The sequence below is a fragment of the Myotis lucifugus genome, unplaced genomic scaffold (assembly GCF_000147115.1).
Source record: "Myotis lucifugus unplaced genomic scaffold, Myoluc2.0 scaffold_99, whole genome shotgun sequence".
NCBI classification, from domain to species: domain Eukaryota; kingdom Metazoa; phylum Chordata; class Mammalia; order Chiroptera; family Vespertilionidae; genus Myotis; species Myotis lucifugus.
In genome coordinates this window covers 1,637,435-1,659,568 of record NW_005871147.1, presented here as the reverse complement: position 1 = coordinate 1,659,568, position 22,134 = coordinate 1,637,435, and the positions used below count along the sequence as shown (strand labels likewise).

The window sequence follows — 22,134 nt, the reverse complement described above, 5'->3', positions numbered from 1 at the left end:
TTAGGGCGGTTTAAGCTCATTTTACTTGCTGTTCTACAAGACCTCTGCTTCAGACTAACCAACATCTTGTCATCTATCAGTTCATGTTCTTCTGTTCCTCAGGAATCAGCTCCTTAATGAATGGCACCTAATTCTGAACACATCTGACTGTTAATACCACCTAGCTCTGATCACACCTTTGAGTTCTCTTCTTTAATACTTACAGTAGTAGTTGTCAAACTTTAACAAGCACCAACATCCAATGGAGCTTGTTAAAATGCAGATTTCCAGGCATCACTTCTAGAAATTCAAATTCATTAAGTCTATAGTGGAGCTGAAGAACCTGAATATTTATAAGCCCATCCCTAGGTGATTCTAATGCAGGCCAGAGGACACCTTGGAAAACATCATTCATAGTTACAACTCACACTATATTAAATTGGTTTCTAAGCATCCTTAGGTTTTTATTCTATTTAGTGTATATGTTTTATAGTCTCAAATCATAAGCTGGTAAGAAAACATTTTTTATTCCTCGACAAGTTGTAGTTGTAAAACAGCAACGAGCTATTCTAACAAGATAAAAGTTATCAAGAGTAAATGTAAGATTCCTGTACTTGAGTACAACTGGGCGAGATATGGCTTTGTGAGTTACTCAACAGTAAATTCAATATGAGTCAAGATAGAATGTAGATGTCAGAAATGTTAATGCAACTTCAGTCTGCATTAAGAAAAGACTGATGTTTTGAAAAAAGAATGAATATTTCTGGTCTATTTTAAACAGGGACCTCACTTACAGTACTCAAACTGATTTCCTGGGTTTCACAACTTAAGGTGAATATAAACAAATGTTAAAGTTCAGAGAAATGTGAATAGAATGGTAAAGGACTAAAATTCAAGTTACAAAAAGATTGGCTGGAGGAACCAACCAAGTTGGCGATTTAGTTTAGAGAAAAGATGAATCTACAGGGAGTTTATTCTGGACAAAATACTATCTTCCCAAACCTAAAGGGCTTTCATAGGGAAGTAGGGTAGTCCTTGTTCTGTATGGTCTTATGGGGAGAACTTGAGTGTGTAGTAGAAATTATAAGTATATTCATCCTACCTTAACTAAGGAAGATTCAACTTAAACCTCCAGTTGTCCAAAGAATTAGACTGCAGCATTCAGAGAGAATGATTTTCCTGTCACTGGAGGAATTCAAGCTTAGCCTAATCAACTTGGCAGAAGTTATTCGTCAGATATGGAGAGGAAATTCAAATGAAAGACAAGTATGTGAACTAAATGACTTTTATGATCCCTTACACTACTGAGATTCTACAATTCTTCTGATATTCTCTGACTGAACCAGATAGTTTTGCAAAGTGAGCTTTGAAATAGTCCAGTATGGGAAGAAAGGAGATTGAAGACTAGTAAGATAATAAGGAGGCTATTGCTATTGTTTAAGTATAATTTACTGAGGCTATGAAAAAGAAAAAAGGAATGATCCAAAGAACAAAACAAAGAAAATTAGGAGTATTCAAGACTGCATTTGAAAAACACAAGCACACATAAATACAGCCAACTGATCTTGGTCAAAGGAGCAAAGGCAGTACAATGGAGCAAAGACAGTCTTTTCAACAAATGGTTACTGGAGCCCTGGCTGGCGTGGATCAGTTGGTTGGAGCATTGTCCAGTGCACAGAAGGGTTGTGGGTTTGATTCCCAGTCAGAGGACATACCCAGGTTTCCAGTCAATACATGGTTGAGGCGTGAACAGGAGGCAGCCAATCGATGTTTCTATCTCACATCAATGTTTCTCTTTCTCTCTCACTCTCCCTTCCTCTCTCTAAAATCACTTTAAAAAACAAACATATATAGCCTCGGATAGGAATTTTAAAAAAAGTGGTTACTGGCAGAACTGGACACCCACATGACAAAAAAAATATTAATCTAGACACAGATCTTACATACATCACTAATTTAGTGTTCCAATTAGTAATTCTCCAACAAGTAATTGTTGAGATTTGAGAATTCTCAAATCACTCCAATAGGCAATTCTTGGAACACCAGCTGGGTGTCTGATAATTCAACTTAATTCTGATAATATCTACCTGGAGGTAGCATCAGATTCCATAAATTGTGGGCTCAATCCTACAAAACAAAATATATCCCCCACCTCCAACTTCAGATGTCAGACTATTTATTACCTGTACTTCTGATTAACTGGCTATAGATTGGAGGTTCCAATAACCTCCTCCTTAGCAACTCAATTCAGATGTCAGTCACATTGTTACCTGTACTTCTGATCAACCTGCTATGAATCAGAGGTTCCCATTAACTTGCTAACTCGGCTCACAGAACTCAGAGAAAGACTGGTTTATTATAAAATAACTCAGGAACAGCCAGATGACAGACGCATAGGGCAAGGTACAGGAAAAGGGTGCAGAGCTCCATGCCCTCTCCAAGCACCACCCTCCCTGCACCTTCATGTGTTCAATCCAGAAGCTCGCTGAACCCAGTCCTTTTGGTTCTTTCTGAAGGCTGTTTTACACAAGCATGAGTAATGAAATCGTTGGCCATAGGGATTGAAGGCAGTCATTAGCCCCTCTCCCTTCCTCAGAGGTCAGGGAGTGGGACTAAAAGTTCTAATCACAGAAATGGCTCCACTGGCAACCAGCTCCCATCCTTAGGTGCTTTCCTATAGACTTATTATTATTTTGTTTGTTTGTTAATCCTCACCCAAGAATATTTTTTTTCCATTGATTTTTAGGGAGAGTGGAAGGGAGGGATAGAGATAGAGAGAGAGAAATTTCAATGTGAGAGACACATATCCATTGGTTGTCTCCCATATGCGCCCTGACCAGGGCCAGGGATTGAGCCTGCAACTGAGGTACGTGCCCTTGACCAGGATTGAACCCTTGATACTTCAGTCCACAGGCCGATGAGCCAACCACTGAGAAAACCGGCCAGGGCCAATGGACATATTATTAACACAACACCACCATTATCACTCTCAACACTTAGGAAGTTCGATGTGTATTGGGAGCTGTGAGTCAGAACCTGTAGATGAAAACCAAATATATATGAGAAATATAATTTGGTCAACTGATTCAATCTTTAGTTTAGACTGTGATAATAAACTATCATCTTTCTCTCCTATGTTGACACAGTATCTACTGGAGCCATTACCACTTACAAGACAAATCTGAATTTTGAACGGCTGTGTTCTATGTCATTTACTATCATATATGGTCAGTTTTCTTTAGCCAGATAAAGAAAAATCAGACCACAGAAAATCTGTAACTAAGTAAAGTGAGTCTTCCCTATCTTTTTCTAAGCTCATTACAGCCACAATCGGTTGCCTAAATGAAGAGTTGCAGAAGAAGCCAAAGTAATCAGGTAGCAGACAGAAAAGTAAGAGCCAATAAAGAGAAGTTTCATGGAAAGAAAAGTCCAGTAAAAGAAAAAAGTGTCAGGCAAAAAAGTTGTTGTGGATTACCATGGAAATGTCCCTGGAATGCACTAGTAATCTGCAATTTGGATAATTCTCCTATGTATATTTGAGATTTGACTGAATCTATCTGATGTGTGGATTAGCAGCATACTAATTACAGGTTTATCCTATAGTAACCATTCATTACCAAAAGGCATTTAAGTCGTGCTAAGTTTTCTCCCTCATGACAGGATTCTAGATAGATTTTTTAAAATCAAAGCACTTCTAAAAAATTATATCATTATGGATAAATTCGAGTAAATACATGTATAGACAGTATAGAAGGTACAGATGTGTGTGTCTTTATATATCAGTTTTCAGTCACTCTGGAGTAAAAATAGGACTCAAAACTATTACTTGCCCAGAGAAAAGATACTGTGTTAAAGCCAGAGGTATTAGTGAAGAACTCAAAGTCACACATAAATCTCTTGAGTAATGAATACATTATCTATAATAACTTTCAATCTCAAATTTCACACTATTAGTAAAATGGTATAGAAGGAATTTACTGCTGTCTACTCTAACTTCTTTGTAAAATCTGAAAGAATATCATGTTAATTATTAAAAAGTTTCTTGCAGGGTTTTGGTCGGTTTTATTTAATTTAAATTATGGACATATTATCAAAGGTAGATTGCTCCAAGTAACAAATCAGATTGAACTCCGAGAAAAGTCTTGTTGAATCATGGTAGAAGTACTCTCCTAAATAATTTTTGTTACGTTCTGGGCAGCATTTTGCTAACACTATTGCTCATTCTTTCTTTCACTTCCCTTCCTCCAACATCCTATTCTCTATTTTGTCTATCAAAATGGTTGTTGTTTTTCCAAGTCAGTATATCACATATAAGAAACTGACAAGATTTATAGAAGTGGTGGAACATTTATCAGCTCCTCTCTGATGGAATGTGATAAAAAGTAAATATAAATCAGCCAAGGTATGAGTTCACAAATTAAAAAAAAATATTTCCAAGTGTCCCCTTGACTACCTTATCAACAAACACTGTTCAAATGGGTAATTACAAAACAGCATAATATAAGGCGTGTTAACTATTTTCAACAGCAATAAAAGTTTAAGATAAGAGAATATATCTAAACATTTGATTAAAGTAAATGGATTAAAGATTTCTGCCTTCTACAGAGCTATAAAAGCGCCTTTTGGCAATATAACAATACCAATCACATACCATCTAGAAAGTGTTTGATAGTGAGCCAGGTACTGTGTTAGAAAATTTATACACATTAATGCTATCTTGACAATAAACTTTTAAAGTAAATAACTTTGCAGGTTGGGGTACCAAGGCTCACAGAATTTAGGGTCCAAGGCCCTAAGTATACAAGTGACAAAGTGGTAATGGCCGACTCAAAGCCAGCTTTGTTTGTTGTGCCCAAGAGTCTTCTTACTGCTGAGGAAGAGATACTAATTTACTATTACAGGGCTTATTTAGATAGAATTTTGCTAATGCTATTTATCTTTTTGAAAGATAAAATGTTATCAATATATTCTTTCATGATACATTAAGAAAAAAGTCACAGAATGGTGACTGTGTTATTCTCTATAAACAGAAAAATAAATCTATACATTATAGAGTTCACAGAGTCAAAAACACATAGGGTTATAAATACTTAGAAAGAGGTCTGAAAAGATTCCTGCCAAACTCTTTCCAGCAATTCCCTCTAGGAGAGGGAGTAAAATTGGGGTGGATAAAATGAAGGGAGATATCAATTTTCACTCTGCATATCTGTGTCATTTTATGAGGATGCATTACTCTTATAATTTGTGAAATAGAAAACACACATGTGCATGCATGCTCACACACACACACATGCACAATACACACTATATTGACCTGATGCTTTTAATTTTGAACACTGTTTTTACAGCACACATACATAAAAATGGCATTTCCCACTGAGGCAGATAGTAGGTGACAAGAACCTAAGCAAATACTTTTCCCCTTATTTCTGGAGTTTAGCTCTATTTCAAATCAGTGCAAGAGGTCTTTCCTAGATTAAGAAGGAATCTAAAAGGACCTACATAGATTTAGTAATGAATTATAAATATCTGCTGTGACTTTTAAAGGATGTGCCTTGCCCTAGCTGGTTTGGTTCAATGGATAGAGCGTCAGCCTGCAGACTGAAGGGTCCCACGTTTGATTCCGGTCAGGGTTGTGGGCTCGATCCCCAGTAGGGAGCGTGCAGGAGGCAGCCAATCAATGATTCTCTCTCATCATGGATGTTTCTCTCTCTCTCTCCCTTTCCCTTCCTCTCTGAAATTATTAAAAATATATATATATTTAAAATAAATAACTAAATAAAGGATGTGCCTCAAGTCTTTACTGCTTCAACGTATCTGCTGCTTCCCCATATTGCCTACTTTGGTTCACAATGTGCCTTGTTTTATAAGATACTACTTTGGGATGTGCAAATAATAGTGTTGTTGCCCAAATACACTGGAAGCATATTGAGGGCAGGAGGTGGGTCTACTGTCGAAGTGTTCTACAACTGAGGTTAATCAAGTTCTTGGCATTTATTCGTTTCTTAAACATTCATATGGGCAGCCACCATGCCAGGAGCAGAAAATATACTAGTGTCAAAATGAGCAAGGTTTCTTCCTCTGGGGGTACAGACATGGGGAGAAAAGTCTGGAATATAGACATATAATGAGCAATTATATTACAATGTAATAATGCATAAAAGAACATATGGGATTATTGGAACACAAAGGAGCAACACTAAAGCCAAAAACACCCTGAAAAAAGCTGCAGCCTAAAGGGAGGAGTTAGATAAAAAGATGGTGAACAAACAACCTTGGATATAAAGCAGGTAAGAGACAGTAGCATGGCAAATTAGAGGACCTGAAAATAGCACAGGCTGGCTGGGACCCAGAGCAGTGGCTGAACCCAGAGCATGGGGAGGGGCACAGGCTGACAGGCGGGAAAGTTTGGCAGGGGCCATACCACATAGAGCTTGTAAGCCATGGAAGGAGTTAAGGAGAGCTACTGAAGAGTTTTAACCAGTGGAGTGACAGGATCAGACTTGCCTTTTTATAAAAATCGCTCCAGTTACAGTGTGGAGAATGGATTAGAGAAGGGCAAGGCTGAAGGCTTAGGGAGCAATTCAGGCAAGAGATAATGGTGTCCTGAAGGAAGGTAGTGGTGGGGGAGATGGAGAGAATGGGGCAGATTGGAGATACTGAGGGGACTGCAGCACTGACAGTCTATTGTGTGACTGACTGGAAATGGGAGGTGAGGGGAAGAGAGGAGTTACGGAAAGTTTTCGGCTAGAGCACTGCCTGAGATAGACAACACAGAGGTAGAAGCATGTTTAGGGAAGATGGATGGGGGCAGTTGAATGAGTTTAATTTTGAACTCCCTTTGTGATCATGAGACCATATGCTGATAAATAGCCAGAGCTCTAAACCGAGACTGAGATAGAATATGCATCTTTGAGAGTGAATGACATAAAGATACTAATTGAAGCTACAGATACATGTGATCAATTTTGGAGAAAATAGAGTGAGGAAGAATAGGTCTTAGAGAGACTCCTGAGGAACTCCAACATGGTAACAGACACAAAAGAGACTGAGAAGGGACAGCCAGAGAGGTAAAGGAAAATCTGAAATCCCTACAGTGAGAGAAGCCAAGTAAAGAGGAAATTTCAATATATATATATATATATATATATATATATATATATATATATATATATATATATGCATTTATTTGAGGTTTAATATGAAATCATACAAATAAAATTTGTATAAACACAAGTCCACATTGAATTATAATACAGATAGCAAAAACAAAGTAAAAACAAAACTAATCAGTGGCTATATACAGTTGGACACAGTTGCGTCTTGTACACTAGAAAGTCTTTTACAAAATAATCGTCTTAGAGCAACAGACGATCAATGTTCAGTGTCATCCTGCAGGATGGGTTACTTTAGCAATCTCCTCCTGTTTTCTCCAATGATTATTGTATTTTAACATGTATGTTCCATCTCTAAGTTGACAGTTCACTTAAAACAGAGCTTCTGAGAGGTATCAAAAAGCACATGAAGAAAGTGGGCTAGAGTTATTAGAGTTATATTACAGTCCTACCACCAACTCTTCATGTCTCTTGAACTCATGACAATTTGAATATATCAGATTACTAGAAAAGTAGCTAATTTAGAAAACCTTAGTGACTTAGAGAGTTCATTCTCTCTCATATATTGAGTACTTAGGCTTCTTACTCAAGGCCAAGGTACTGATTTTTGCCACATTCAAGTTCCAGAAAACCTGCCAGAAATAAGAAAATTAAGAAATCCCAATCGAGACAGTTTCTCTACTCAAACTTTAAAACCTGAACAGATAAAGAGATCTTTATGCTTTCAATCAATGTTCTCACTGCCTTGGCAAAAATCTGAGATTTTGGAAAATGCCTCTAATCTTAAAAAGAAGAAGAAAGGAAGAGTAAAGAAGTAAAGAAGGAGGAGGTGGTTTAACTATTTAGCAGAGGAAAGTTAAAATAATGGTCTTCTCTGACATCTAAATATAAAGATCAGATTTCTGTAGTTATAACTACCTCTATATACTCTCACTATGTAAAGTACTGAATAACTTCTGAATGCTAAGGTTGTCATTTATAAATGCGTATAGGAAATGGTAGGGGGTGAGGCCAGAACTATAGACCTTCAGTGGTTTCATAATTCCTCTCTTCCTTTTCATACCCCAAACCTATCATGGCTAAGTTCTCAGAACCTTTATATATGAAAAGCTTTATAAATATCTGATAATTCGGGAGGAAAGGCAAAGGTGGAATTCTTTACTCATCATAGGCTATTCTTTGTCATAAAATTCAAGGCTTTCCTGACTACTTGATTCTTAGCTTCATCTTTCTGTATCTGGAGAGGCAGTTCAGAATACAGACTCTGGAACCACACATCCCTGGTTTCCAGTCCCAGCTCTGGTAACTTATTACTGTACAAACTTAGTAAATAATTTCCTTCTCCTGCTTCAGGGTTCCTGAGCCAGGAGAACCAAGTTCTAATATCAGTTCTGCCTGTGATTTGCTTAGTGACCTTGGGCCATAGTTTTCTGCATCTGTAAGGAATTGCCATCAATGCCCTGGGAATGCTTTTCCCCTGTGCTATTCTCTTCCAAGGAAACTTCATGAAGGGAATGAGACACACCTATTCCCCTGCTCCCTTGCTATGCTGACAGTGGAGCTACCATGAGAGAGAAATAGCCTGAGATAATATCTTTTTGTTTGTGTTTTTAATTACACAAGTAGAAATCTATATCACAGTAAAACACTCAGAGGTACGCAGAGTAAAAGAACAAAAATCTCCCCTTTATTTCCCACCCTAACTTCCTTTCCACAGGAGTAAACAATTTTTTTTCAATTCAGCCTGTGTCTGTAGAGACTTTTATAATGCATTTACTTTTATGGGTTTTTTTCATAAAACAAATATATCTGTGTATTTAGAGCTATATCACTTTAAGATTTGCTCCACTGTATTCCACAATGAGGATAGGAGAACGTAGCACAGTTTATTTAATCATTCTTTACTAGGTTCAAACTTAGACTTCAACTTTATAGTGATCAAATTATTGGTCTATACATAACTCAACTATAGTTACCATTGGTGACTAATCCATTGGTGACATTATAGACAATTCTGCATCCCCAAAAGATTTTTCTCTCTAAAATTTGTCTATAAATAAAAAATGCCAGCTGAATTTGCATATAGTTTGACTCTGAGATATAGGTACAGCCACATGATTTCTATTCAAGTGTAAGTAAATTCAACTTTTAAAATTAAAACCAATGGTAAAATTAATTCAAGGTTAAAAATTTCAATTTATACCAATAGTATTTTATTTTTTTAGAATGTATGCTTGATCTCTAAATTCTGCTGTAGAGATTTTGGAAGTCACATGATAAGCCATTTTCTTCTAATTAAAAAAAACAACTTTATACAGTTCCTAACCTGAAGTTAGAATTAGTAAATTATTAAACTGTTACATTCCTCATATCCAACTATCATCTATAAGTACTTTGTGGAAAATCAGACGGGGGAAGTTTTGCATCTCTAACCAGTGAGCAATTGCTTTCTTTTGCTTTCCTAATAAATTACAGGCAGACTTGAACAGATGTCAGGTTGGCATTCAAAATCTAAAATATAGCCGAAAAAGCAAGTTATGACTAATACAAGGGAAAAAGATGAATGTCAGAAAGCTTCATTTTTTCTTCTTTTTTTCAAATTTCAGATAAGCTCTTTAGCCTTAGGGTTCCTTTTACAGAGCCCTGGAGTTCGGCTAGCTGTCTTAACCCCCATTTAAATTGCAATCTCTGCTCATGAGTGGGGGTGTGAAAATGCATTTTAAGAGTGTCAGTGTTTATGTTAATCTTAGCAAGAACTCCCTCTCTCCCTAATATGGCATGTTCAAAACCTTAGCGCTCTTTCTTCCACTCTATTTTATTTGCACTGTTCTTAGCATCTGAAAGATGTCTGCATGTGATTGAAAGGGTCCTTATCTCTCAGCAGTTCTACTTTATAGAGTAACTGCAGTCTCACATATGATAGCAGAAAAGAGTTGCTTTCCTCTAGAATTTCAAAAGAAACCTTAAAAATACAGATTGAAATGGGCTTAGAGAGGGAGGCACAGAGGAAAGGGCACCAAAAAGAACACACTGTTTGGAAGAATGGGGCACAAGATCATAACAAGTGGCTTTCCTCCCACTTGGTGGCCTGGATATCTACAAGGTATAGATCTACCAAAAGGACAGTATGAGGCTTGAAGACTTAGTGTCTCTACACCCTTTTCCTTCTAGCTCTAAAATGGATAACTTCTACCAAAGCCCCTTTCCTTGGATACATGTGAACCTAGTCCTAAAATTACATTAAGGGATGCTAATTCTTTAACAATTATTCCACTGTTCTTTGAACAGGATTTGTATGTGTGTTTTTTCCTCTGTGACATTTACAGTTTAGAGGTAATTGCCAGGGGTGCTGAAAAATGAAGTTTCTTTGCAAAACCTCTTTGCCAACAAAAGAGCTACAATGAGAACTGAGGAAATCAATCGTTTATCCTGAGCACTCTCCAAAACTGCATGCAAAGGACTAAATGTGGCAAACGTATATGTTCAAATGACATCTAAGTATTCTCAAGGACGGCAGTCAGCTGTTGAGTTTATTCACCTGTACTTCCAGATACTGGTTCTTGATGCCCATATTTCTACCCTGGCACTCAAAAGGTGTTTCTATTATCCCACAAAGTAGGACTTCAGGTCATTTGTAACTAAACATCCATCATTAAAGGGCCCGGAGGACATTCTGACTAAATAGTTATTTGGTATTCACTAAATGCAAGGTATAAAACTAGTTTTCTTTGTGAATGCAAGGAAGAACTGCCCTACGGGGGTTTGGGTGAGTCCAACTACTACAGACAAGGAAAATGTACATAGTTACACTGATGAAAACAACAACAACAACAACAAAACTGATATTCCCCCTAAGTAATCCCTTTTCCTATTTCTACACATGGCCTTTCTCCTCTGTCTGTAGGACGGTATGTGACTTCCTTTCCCATTTAAGGCTTTCCTTAATTAGAATTCTATAAAAATATTATAACAAAAACAGCAAGGTATATATTACATAATTGAAAATACTTCGAGAGAAACTAAAAGATTGGAAACTAACATAACAGTAGGTTTGCAGCTGCTCGTATGAAAAATAATACAACAATTAATAAATAATAATGCAAGAATAAACTCTGTTTTGCATACTCATAACTATAAACCTACTTTTGCCCCATCCTGTATAGGACACTTATTTCATGTATATTACCTCATCTGATCCCCAATTTTGTTCATAACTGTGTGCCTTTCTCTGGTTAGTCCTTTTGTCTTCCTACATCTCATCAGCAACATTCTGCATGTATCTAAACTATATTTTCAATTTTAAAAGAAACATGAAGTTTTACAAGCAAAAAAGAAAGAACTATATTACCTAGAAGCATAATTATCAGTCTCATAAACATGACACAATAGAATTCTAAATTTATCACTTTTTGAGCTTCAAACTTTGATGTACAAGCAAAAAGATCCATTTAGTTAAGATTCCTGTTTGCAAAGTAGACATAACTCTAGACTTCATGGTAAAGATAATGATTTGGTCTCAAGCCAAAAATAAAAAAGTTCTCTGCTTAAATCAAAACAAAACAGCCCCATAATTATTCTTTTCTAATCTTTTTTTCTTTTTTTCATTTGAATTGATTTAACTAATCATTCCCAGTGTCCAACTGGATCCCACAACCATACAGGTTTATCTATTTAGTTAACCAAGAGTAAGCAAAATTATCAACCAATTTTGTTTCTACCTGGCAGGGTAAAAGAACACAAGGTATATATAAGAAGGACTTATATAGCATTATTTTATATTCTATCTAAAAGTAGCAATTTGTATTTTTTATATATCTTTACCACTGCCTAATGAGAACTTTATAACCACACTGTTCTTGGAGTGCAATAAGTCCTCAAAATTAAAAGTAAAAAAGAAGCTTCTATTGGAAAATAGGGAATGACACATGCATAGCAAGAGAATTAGTTCACAGCCATTTTAACATTAAAATAAGTAGCTTTAGGACACTGAGAATCTTTATTCAGAATAAAGACAATGTCTTTCAATCCAACTCAAAAGCCAAGGTAGCTTTATATTTACTTTCTTTTAAATCAAATTTATAGCACATGCTTTTTGATGGGAAAAAACCATGAAGAGAAAAGATATATCACTTACAAAAACAAACAAACAAAAAACACGACGGAACTCTTTTTTGTCTAATTAAATTAGTGTAAAAATATTAGAAAAATAAGTACATAAAAAGAGTTCTGGGTAGTAGCACTGACAAACAAAATTCAAATCGATGGTCCTTAGTCAAAAGGCATGTTAATAAAAATAAAAGCATACTATTATAATTTAATCATTTTCAATATGGGATGCAGAAACACAGACTAAAGTCACTCAGAATGCTGTCTCTGTTCTGGTTTAATTTCAAATCAACCAATATGAGTTTTACTCCTTTATGAACTACCTAACTCAGACAGAGGCCCTAATGAGCAGGGTTTAGACAATGCACAAACACAAAACTAGTGTCTGAATAGCTGAATCCTCCACAGTGTCCAATGGTGAGAAACTCCACAGTGTCCAATGGTGAGAAAATATTCATAATATAGTTTCAAAGCATGGCTTTACAGAAGCAGAATCATTAGATTCTTTCTATATCAGAGCTCGCTCTTAAAATCCAGAAAAAATATTCTACAAGAATAAATTACAACATTTGAAATCCTTTTATCTCTGCCTATCTTGATCAAAAAAGCCTTATGGATTTATTATGCCTCAAAATATACATTGCCAAGATAGTGAACTATCATGCTTTTTACTATTTTCCAAATTAAAATTGTTTTTTACGGACTTGGCCTTTGTATCTTTCAGATAAAAAAGTATGTTATTGCCATTTCAAGGTGTATAAAACTCAGGTGATGAGGTTCTCTGTCATTTTCTCTTAATCCAATTCCAAATTCGACCTTTACCCAGTGAACAGGTGTGTGCTATGCCTGTAATTTATCAGAGTGAGCGACCAGGCAGAAAAGCTACCAACAATAGGAGGCTAATAGAACCAAGCCCTTAGTGCCTAGAAAGCAGTTCTTTTCCCCACCATTATGAATATACTTTTATCTCCCAGTAGCAATTGAAAGATAAAGAATGATGGGGGTGAGAGGAGTAATATATTCGTATTCCTTCAGGGTTTTTTTGGATACTGTTTTTATACTAATAGTCTGCCAGAAGCTGTTATGTTATAAATTCCTTTCTGAGATATTCTGTGGCTCACATTCCAATCCAACTTATAATATGGATATGAAAACAGTCATGACAGCATTTCCACTAGGGCAAATAACGCCACTTCACACAGATAAGTTAAATAAACCTTCAAGAAGAAAGTGATAAATGAATAGTGCATTTTTTGTATGTAATATGGAAATGCCTATGTATACCTTGCATTTGTCTTATTGGATCAAACTTAACAAACTTAAAAACATACCAAGTATCCATTTACTAGGTATGAAGATGTACTAATTAAGTAATGCAATAGCACACTACAAAGAAGCAGCAGCTAATATTAGAAAATGCCCAGTCTAATAGATAATAATTATCCAGCAGGCAAGATCTGACCCATAGTGTTTCTTTAGAGTTGGGTGAAATTTTTAAATATTCCCTAATTAAACATTAAAATAACTAAATAAAATGGTATGTCTAAATATGTACAGTAGAAAAACAGACCTGAATAAGCAAATAAATGAGTAAATAAATTAATTAATTTAAAAAACGGAGCAAAACCACAAATATTTCTATGATTTCTCCATACATTTAAAATGTAATTTTAAACTTCTAACTTGTCAAAGATTTTTTTTAGGGAAAAAAATTTTTTTAGAAGAAGTTAAAAGAGAAAAATACTTTGGAAGGTCTGAAGAATAATTTTAAAACATTACTGAAAGAGACTTCATGACATTTATTTTTAAAAAACAATATAAGGTTTTATCAAGTTCTCCTTTTTAAACTCACCCATCTGTTCCACAATCTCTGGCGGAAACACTCGGGAAGCAAATGCTCGTCGAAAAATATCTGAAAATTCTTTGTCCAGACCTCCTATTCCCATTTTTTCAAAGTTCCAGTCAGGATTGATGATAGACTGGCGATTTTCCTTGGTTTTAGCTTTGCCTATGTTAAACAAAGATAATCAAATGTGAAACAAGAACTTCATCAGTAAGTGTAAAAGACAGACAGACAGAGCTCATGGGGCATCCTCAATGAACAAAGAGAGGCTACCCTTGTACAAAGATGAACAACATGCTCTTAGCTGCTTTTCTAAGAAGAATGAGTTTTGCTGTGTTAACTATTTTGTCTGGTCCCCCTTTGGGGTCAGTAAAAAACTTTCAAAATGACTAGCTAAACTCATGCTGTAGTCCATTTGTAATCAATCCATGGAATCCTAACCAAGTTAACTAATTTGGTTGATTAGAAGAAACACCATGTGCATATCTGATGAAGACAACACCAGCTGCCAGAAACGTAACTGAAATCTAGCAGTCCCTCAAGGCTCCTAAGGCAAGTGTATTTAAAAATACATGTATTTATCTAGATTAAATTTATAATTGAGTATAGGAACCCCTCGGCCTGAGAAGATGCACTAAGTTTGGTGTCTTATTTGCTTTTCTTCACTTGTACATCAAAGTCCAAAATCATCCTAATGTCTTTAATGATTTCAAAATTGGTGTTTTCAAATTCTTTCACACAAATTATTTCACTTAAATGTCATAGTGCCACCTAAAGTAACTCCAGAGAACCACATTAACTATCACAAATACAAAGAATAAAAGTGCCTTGGAATACACTACTATAAATAAAAAAGTAATTTCATAGGTTTTATTAAATTAGGGAAGAAAAGGTTGCATTAGAAAAAATTTATCTTAAATGGTAGTTTTATGGTTAGAGTTTTGTGGACTTAACATTTCCTTTACAAAGCTACGGAAAATATTTTTCTTACACTCTACTGCCCTCTTGTGGCCGAACCTACTGTATGCTAAATCACCACAATTTTATTTTCCACAGGGAAAAACCTATCACACCTTCACAAAAATTACTTAGAAATACCCACACTGTATGAAAGTCACACAATTCCTGAGATTAAAAAAAAAGTGTACAAGACATAAAATACACTGTAGAAATATATTTGATCAGTAACAGGAGATTTTGAGTCCAGCCAGGGTGGCTCAACCAGGAGGTCACTGTTTGACTCCCTGTGAGGGCACATGCCCGAGTTGTGGTCTCAATATCGGGTAAGGAGCATGCAGGAGGCAACCGGTCAATGATACTCTCTTATCATTGATGTTTCTCTCTCTCTCTCCCTTCCTTTCTGAAATAAATGAAATATATTTAAAAAATAACAGATTTTGATATATCCCACACCCATAATATGACGTACAGTTATTAAAATTAATGTTGAAAGGTGTATTTATTAAGATGGTTGCAATACATTATTCTGAAAGAATTATAAAACAGTATGAAAACAGAATCAAATTAAAAAATTTTTCAGTGTGAGTTGTGTTTGGGTGTCTATTCATATTTTATAAAATAAATATTTTACTTTATAATTAAGAAAAAATAATAAGAGGGAATAATAATTTATGAATTAAAAAAGGCTATACATTCCAAGAAAATTAAATGACCTTAGATATGATAGTATGCAACCAAAGAAAATTCTCTTTCTATTGGAGTAAACATTAACTTAGTTATTAAATTAATAAAAAATAATAACTGCTATAAAGTTAATGGCATTATTCTGGTGAGTTCCTCTTCTTGAAGCTCAATCTGCTTTTCAAAGTGGGGCTAATATAAAAGAATAAGACTACACAATGAATCTGTTGGAAAGACTTTCTTTACCTGCACATTCATCATTTAACTCCATCACTAACAAAAGTGACACTAGTATTGCATTTAACATACAACCAGGTGAGGGACAGTCTACAAAATAATTGACCAGTTCTCAAGGTCATACAAGACCATGAAAGTCTGAGGAACTGTCAGAGACTGGAGAAGATCATGGAGACTAAACAACTAAATGTAATGTGGGTCCTGAATTAGATCCTGAAAGAGAAAAAGGACATAATAAAAAAACTGGTGAAGTCTCTAGTTAGCAGCAATGTAACCATGATAATTTAGCTTTGGTAACCGTACTATGGTTATTTAACATGTAACATCAGAGGATGCTGGTAAAGGGCATACAGAAACTCTGAACTACTTTTGCAAAACTTCTGTAAGCCTAAACTTATCTCAATAGAAAAACTTTAAAAATTAACTTTATCTGTACCTTTTTCCTTATTTATAGTGTGGTTACTAGGAAATTAAAAATTACATATGTGGCTCCCATTATATTTTTATTAGACAATGCTGATCTAGTGAAGGTTTTAAACTTTTACTACATTAGCTCATTGTGATTTTGTGAAAAGCTTTCTCAAGGGCGATGCCACTATTCTCTTTACCACTTGAAAATCACTGCAGTTGAATCACATATAACAGAGTTATTCAGAATCTTCTAAAAACTATAAGTCTTACCAATAAGATTGAGTGATGAATTTTCTGCTTTTTCAAATGCAACTTGACTATTTCCAAGAACCAGTCCTAGTTCAATCTGTACCGAAAGACAATAATTAGTAGTCTAATAGCAGACTTCTGGACTTCTTAAAGCAAAGTCAAAAACAAAGAGGAAATGATGTCTCTCTGAGCAGAGCAAATCTTCAAACTATCATTTAAGTTACATTTACTTTTGTCATAACTACCTTACAATTATTCCAATTTTCTTTATTTCAATGCAAATGTCTTTTCATAATGCCTGTCTTATTATTATTTATTTACAATACATATCAATACATATTATTCAACCAGGATTACAAATTTCAAATTACTAGTAGGTTTGCAAATAAGTGTATTTTATGCCATCTATATATATAAAAACCTAAGCAACCGTTAAGACTGGTTGACCGTAATGACCGGTCACTATGACGTGCACTGACCACCAGGGAGCAGATGCTCAATGTAGGAGCTGCCCCTGGTGGTCAGTGCACTCCCACAGCCAATGTCCTGCGGCCGGCCAACCTCCAGTGGTCCCTCCCCCTGGCCAGCCAGCCAACCTCCCGCAGGGAGGGATGACTAGGAGACAAGGCCCTGATTAGCCCTGATCTCTGGCCAGGCCAAGGGATCCCACCTGTGCACGAATTCGTGCACGGGGCCCCTGGTATTTTAATAACAATGCTTGCTGAGCTGCCATCTTGCGTCCCCACGTGTGTGCGCTTATTCTCAGCTGGTCTGCCCTAGACCCCCTGAGCGGCCTCGTTTCCTCTCCAACAAGATGAAAGAAACTATCATGAACCAAGAGAAACTCGCCAAACTGCAGGCACAAGTGCACGTTGGTGGGAAAGGAAGTGCTGGTAGAAAGAAGAAGGTGGTTCACAGAACAGCTACAGCAGATGATAAAAAACTTCAATCTCCCTAAAGAAGTTAGGGGTAAACAATATCTCTGGTATTGAAGAGGTAAATGTTTACAAACCAATGGACAGTGATCCACTTTAACAACCCTAAAGTTCAGGCATCTCTGGCAGCGAACACTTTCACCATTACAGGCCATGCTGAGACAAAGCAGCTGACAGAAATGCTACCCAGCATCTTAAACCAGCTTGGTGCAGACAGTCTTACTAGTTTAAGCAGACTGGCTGAAACTCTGCCCAAACAATCTGTGGATGGAAAAAGTGCCACTTGCTACTGGAGAGGATGATGATGATGAAGTTCCAGATCTTATGGAGAATTTTGATGAGGCTTCCAAGAATGAAGCAAACTGAATTGAGTCAACTTCAGAAGAAGGTAAACTTGAAGAAGTTTCTGGGAGCTGCTATTTTGTATTATGACTGCTTTTTCAAATTTTGTTTACGGATCTGATAAAATCTAGATCTCTAATATTTTTTAGCCCAATGCCCCCGGACATTGCAGCTCTTTTCAGTTTTTGCTTATATATAAATCATTCTTTGCAGCTAATTAAGCTGAAGAAGCTTGGGAATAAAGTCTGAAACAGGTTAATAAAAAAAATAGTAATAATGCTTGCTATAAAAGCAATTTTTTCTCCCCACTATCATAAAAGAAAGAGTGCATATATGAAAGAAATCACTGAGCAAGAGAATGGGTAGGAAAATTCTATTAATCTGCACAATTCACATCATAGAGATTACCAAATAAAAAATTATAAATAAAACATACCTTTTGTCTTTTACCTGTCCCCTGCTCTCCCTTCAGGATGCTGGGATCCATGGCTTCAATATCCTTTACTACTAAGCTAAAAAGCTTATCATTGAAGCTAAATACAAGCTGTGTAGAAAAGAGGAAAGGGCAGAAAAATCACTTTATGATACAATGACTTCACTCTTATATCATCAGCAATGTTCTCTAAATGCAGGAAAGCAGCTTTGTCCTATGTATTCCTCTTATATCTGCTCCATGGACAAACTACCCACTGGCCAATGAGAGGAAAAGGGAACTAACACTTATTGAGTTATTTGCTGTGTACCTAACAATCACCACAGGAGGTTATGTAATTAATATTTACAACTCTTCTGGAAACAGAAATTATTCCTCAGTTTTAACTAGTGAGGAAGCTGAGATCCAGAGATGGGCTGAGCAATGTGACCCAGAGTCACAGCAAATGACAGTGCCATGAGTCAGCCTGGGTCTGAGACTGACATCCATGCTTTTCTAAAACCAATACCAAATGCCTGCCACACGAGTGCAGAGACAGCGTCTGATGCATCCATTTGCCAAGTACGTACTGAGTGCCTTTCACATGCTAGGCCCTCTTCACATGCTGGGGTATAACAAGAAACATAACAGGCAAAGTTGACTGTCAATCCTGCTACTATTATTTACTTTGAAAGGGAATAAATACTAAGAACAGTGATTTGGGGTAAGATATTTATTTCTTCTCTGTATTATGGAGGATTTTATTTCATGGGTTTACAGACATCCACAAGTTATTAGGTTTAAATTATTACAAATACCAAAGCATTTTCTATTAAACATTCTTCCAAGCATTTTCTATTAAAATACTAAAGGAGAAGGTAAAAACAATGAAGTTTAGCTCAGCCAGTGTGGCTCAGTGGTTGAGCATCGACCTAGGAACCAGGAAGTTATGGTTTGATTCCCAGTCAGGGCACATGCCTGGGTTACAGGCTTGATCCCCAACAGAGGTTATGCAGGAGACAGCGGATCGATGATTCTCTCTCATCATTAATGTTTCTATCTCTCTCTCCCTATCCCTTCCTCTCTGAAATCAATAAAAATATATTTTTAAAAACCCACATCAATGAAGTTTAGCAAGATGACTTGAGCTGAAGGATCAGCCCAAAAGTATAGGAATCCAGAGGAATATAGTATAGCCCCAAATGCAATGGATAGGTAGTCAACAAATTTTCAGCTAAAGATCCTCTTGGAGAGCCTTCCTGGATCAAAGTAGCTCCACAGTGGCTCCCTAGTGTATCATCCAATTTACACCAAAGTACTTCAAGTTCATGGCATTTCTTTCTTATTTCCTGTCCTCCCAAACTAAAAAGTAAGTTCTATGAGAGTGGGGATTATGTGTATTTTGTTCACTGCTGATCTGCAGTGCCTAAAATGGTGGCTGGAACATATCAGGTATTCAATATATATATTTGTTTAATTAACTGATCACTTGACTAATGAATGGGTTCTTGTCTCAGTTATGCCCCTGGATGTGTAGCCAGGGGTATGTAATTTACCTTCTCTGGACCTAAAAGTCCTCATTTGCAAAATGAGGAGGTTAGATAAGATAAATTCTGAGGTTCATACCAATTCTAGTATTCTTAAAAATAATAATAAATGTACTGTATCCTTTTCCTGTCTATCATTAATTTTCTACTCACAAAGGTTTGATATTATAATGTATAGGCTATCAAATTCTTAGTCTTGTTCCAGATCTATGCCTTTGAAAAAGAGGATGAAAATAAATAACACTCTTTCACTCCAACAACTCTTTCCTTCTACCGCTTCTCTTGTTCCACATCTTACATACCTTCCCATGTGAGAGACTGCAAGGGAGTCAAGGTTAAGTCATAGAGATCAGAATGCTATAAGCAAGGATTCTCAAACATTTCAGTCTCAGGATCCTTTATAAGAATAAAAATTTTTGCCCAGCCGGCGTGGCTAAGCAGTTGAGCGTCGACCTATAAACCAGGAGGTCACAGTTCAATTCCCAGTCAGGGCATATACAGGCGTTGTGGGCTCGATCCCCATTGTGAGGCGTGCAGGAGTCAGCTGATCGGTGATTCTCTCTCATCATTGATGTTTCTATCTCTCCCTCTCCCTTCCTCTCTGAAATCAATAAAAATGTTAAAATAAAAAGAATAAAAATTTTTGAGGACCCCCCAAAAGCCTTTGTTTATATAGATTCTATCTATTGGTATTTACTATATTAGAAATTAGAACAAAAGAACTTAATTTTATTTATTAATCTAAAATTAACTAATAAACCCATGATGTGTTAACAAAAATAACATTTTTAGTTTATAAAATACTCTCTACTGTCCAAAATAAAAAACACACAAGTTGGAAGAGTGACAGTCACTTTTTCACTAATCTCTCTAATGGAAGACACCTGGCCCCCATGACTGTGTTAGCAGCTGATGTGCTGCACTAGCACATATCTACAAAACTGCACCATTTGCTCATCCTATATAATAAAGAGCTAATATGCTAATTAGGCCAAACAGAATAAGAGGAAAAAGACAAATATATCTTAGTATTAATATGAAAATAGCTGTTGACTTTACACACCCCCTGAAAGAGCCTCAGGGACCCTCAGGCTCCTTAGGACCACACTTTGAGGACTATGGCTATGGAGCTATGACAGGAGGAAGGAATTAGGAATGGTTAGGAAAAGTCGCAAAGAAGGGAACAAATGTAAGGGCAGAGGAGCAATAATTACTTCTGTATTTACTAGAGGCCTGATGCATGAAATTCATGCAAGAGGCTCACCCCTCACAGCCCCAGCTGCCTCGACCCTCACAGCCCCAGCTTTTCCGAAGGTCATCTGGATGGTCGTCCAGACGGTCCTTCTGCTGTTCCGTCTAATTAGCATATTAGCTCTTTATTATACAGGATGTGTACAAACAAAAAGCAATTTATAAATTCACATATTTTTTAAAAGAACAATTTTAAAAGGACAGATTTCTTCCTAGGAAGTTAACGATATGATATTAAGTGAAGTCCAAACAAACAGCCATCATCAGCAATACCATTTTAAAAAAGAGAAAATCAGGGCTTCAGAGGTTCTATGAAAAACCTGAAAATATACATACATAATTTCCTTAAGATTCTCAAAGAGGTTTATAACCAAAAAAAGTTAAGAACTACTTGTCTACAGAAATATATCATTAAAGAGAAAGGCACCCAAAGACTAAACAAATGCCCCACAATAAGAAAATAAGAAATTTGAGACATGTATGTTCCCAATTTACAAATGGAAAAGCTGCTGTAATTATACATCATATTGTAACCTAAGGCGTCTTTAGAATTTTTCTAAACATTTCCCTCACTTGTTACACTCATCTTAGATACACCTGTTCATATGTAAAGCTCCTCTCAGTTTTTTAAAAGTAGAATAATTTTTGGACAACTGCAGGGATTAGAATGCCTATAAAGAGAAAGCAAGGAAAGAAAATTTCAAGCTACCTGTTGTCCCACTGAGAATGCCTGGTTGTTGAACTGTTGAATAAATTCTCCTGCCATCTTGTCGGTATCATAAGGATTGGAGTCGATGCTTTTTTTCTGCAGGAAATCAATCTCGATGGTCATTGTGCCAACACATTGTTTGGTCTTGTCAAACGTATATAAGGACACTAGGGTAAAAAAAAGTAAGCATTTTTAAAAATCACAGGGACACCAGAGACTTGCTGTGTTCCAAGTAACTAAAAGTTTCGCCAAAATGAATCCTAACAGAACTTAACCAAAAGGGGGCTTTACAGCCCTAGCCGGTTTGGCTCAGTGGATAGAGCCCTGTGGGCTGAAGGGTCCCGGGTTCCATTCCGG

General features: G+C 36.3%; 1 protein-coding gene and 1 pseudogene across 2 annotated transcripts in view; one reads left to right on the top strand and one right to left on the bottom strand.

Moving 5' to 3' along the window:
- NSF (N-ethylmaleimide sensitive factor, vesicle fusing ATPase) overlaps window positions 1-22,134 on the bottom strand; it is a 114,012-nt gene that overhangs the window by 75,692 nt on the left and 16,186 nt on the right. For both annotated transcript variants that reach the window (XM_006092209.3, XM_014458721.2), the window contains exons 5-8: window positions 21,778-21,944; window positions 18,295-18,402; window positions 16,603-16,678; window positions 14,053-14,208 (exon numbers count right to left, since the gene is read on the bottom strand). In XM_006092209.3, coding sequence (XP_006092271.1) covers window positions 14,053-14,208; window positions 16,603-16,678; window positions 18,295-18,402; window positions 21,778-21,944 — 507 coding nt within the window. The remainder of the gene's footprint in view (window positions 1-14,052; window positions 14,209-16,602; window positions 16,679-18,294; window positions 18,403-21,777; window positions 21,945-22,134) is intronic.
- On the top strand, window positions 17,368-18,126 carry LOC102428713 (annotated as a pseudogene).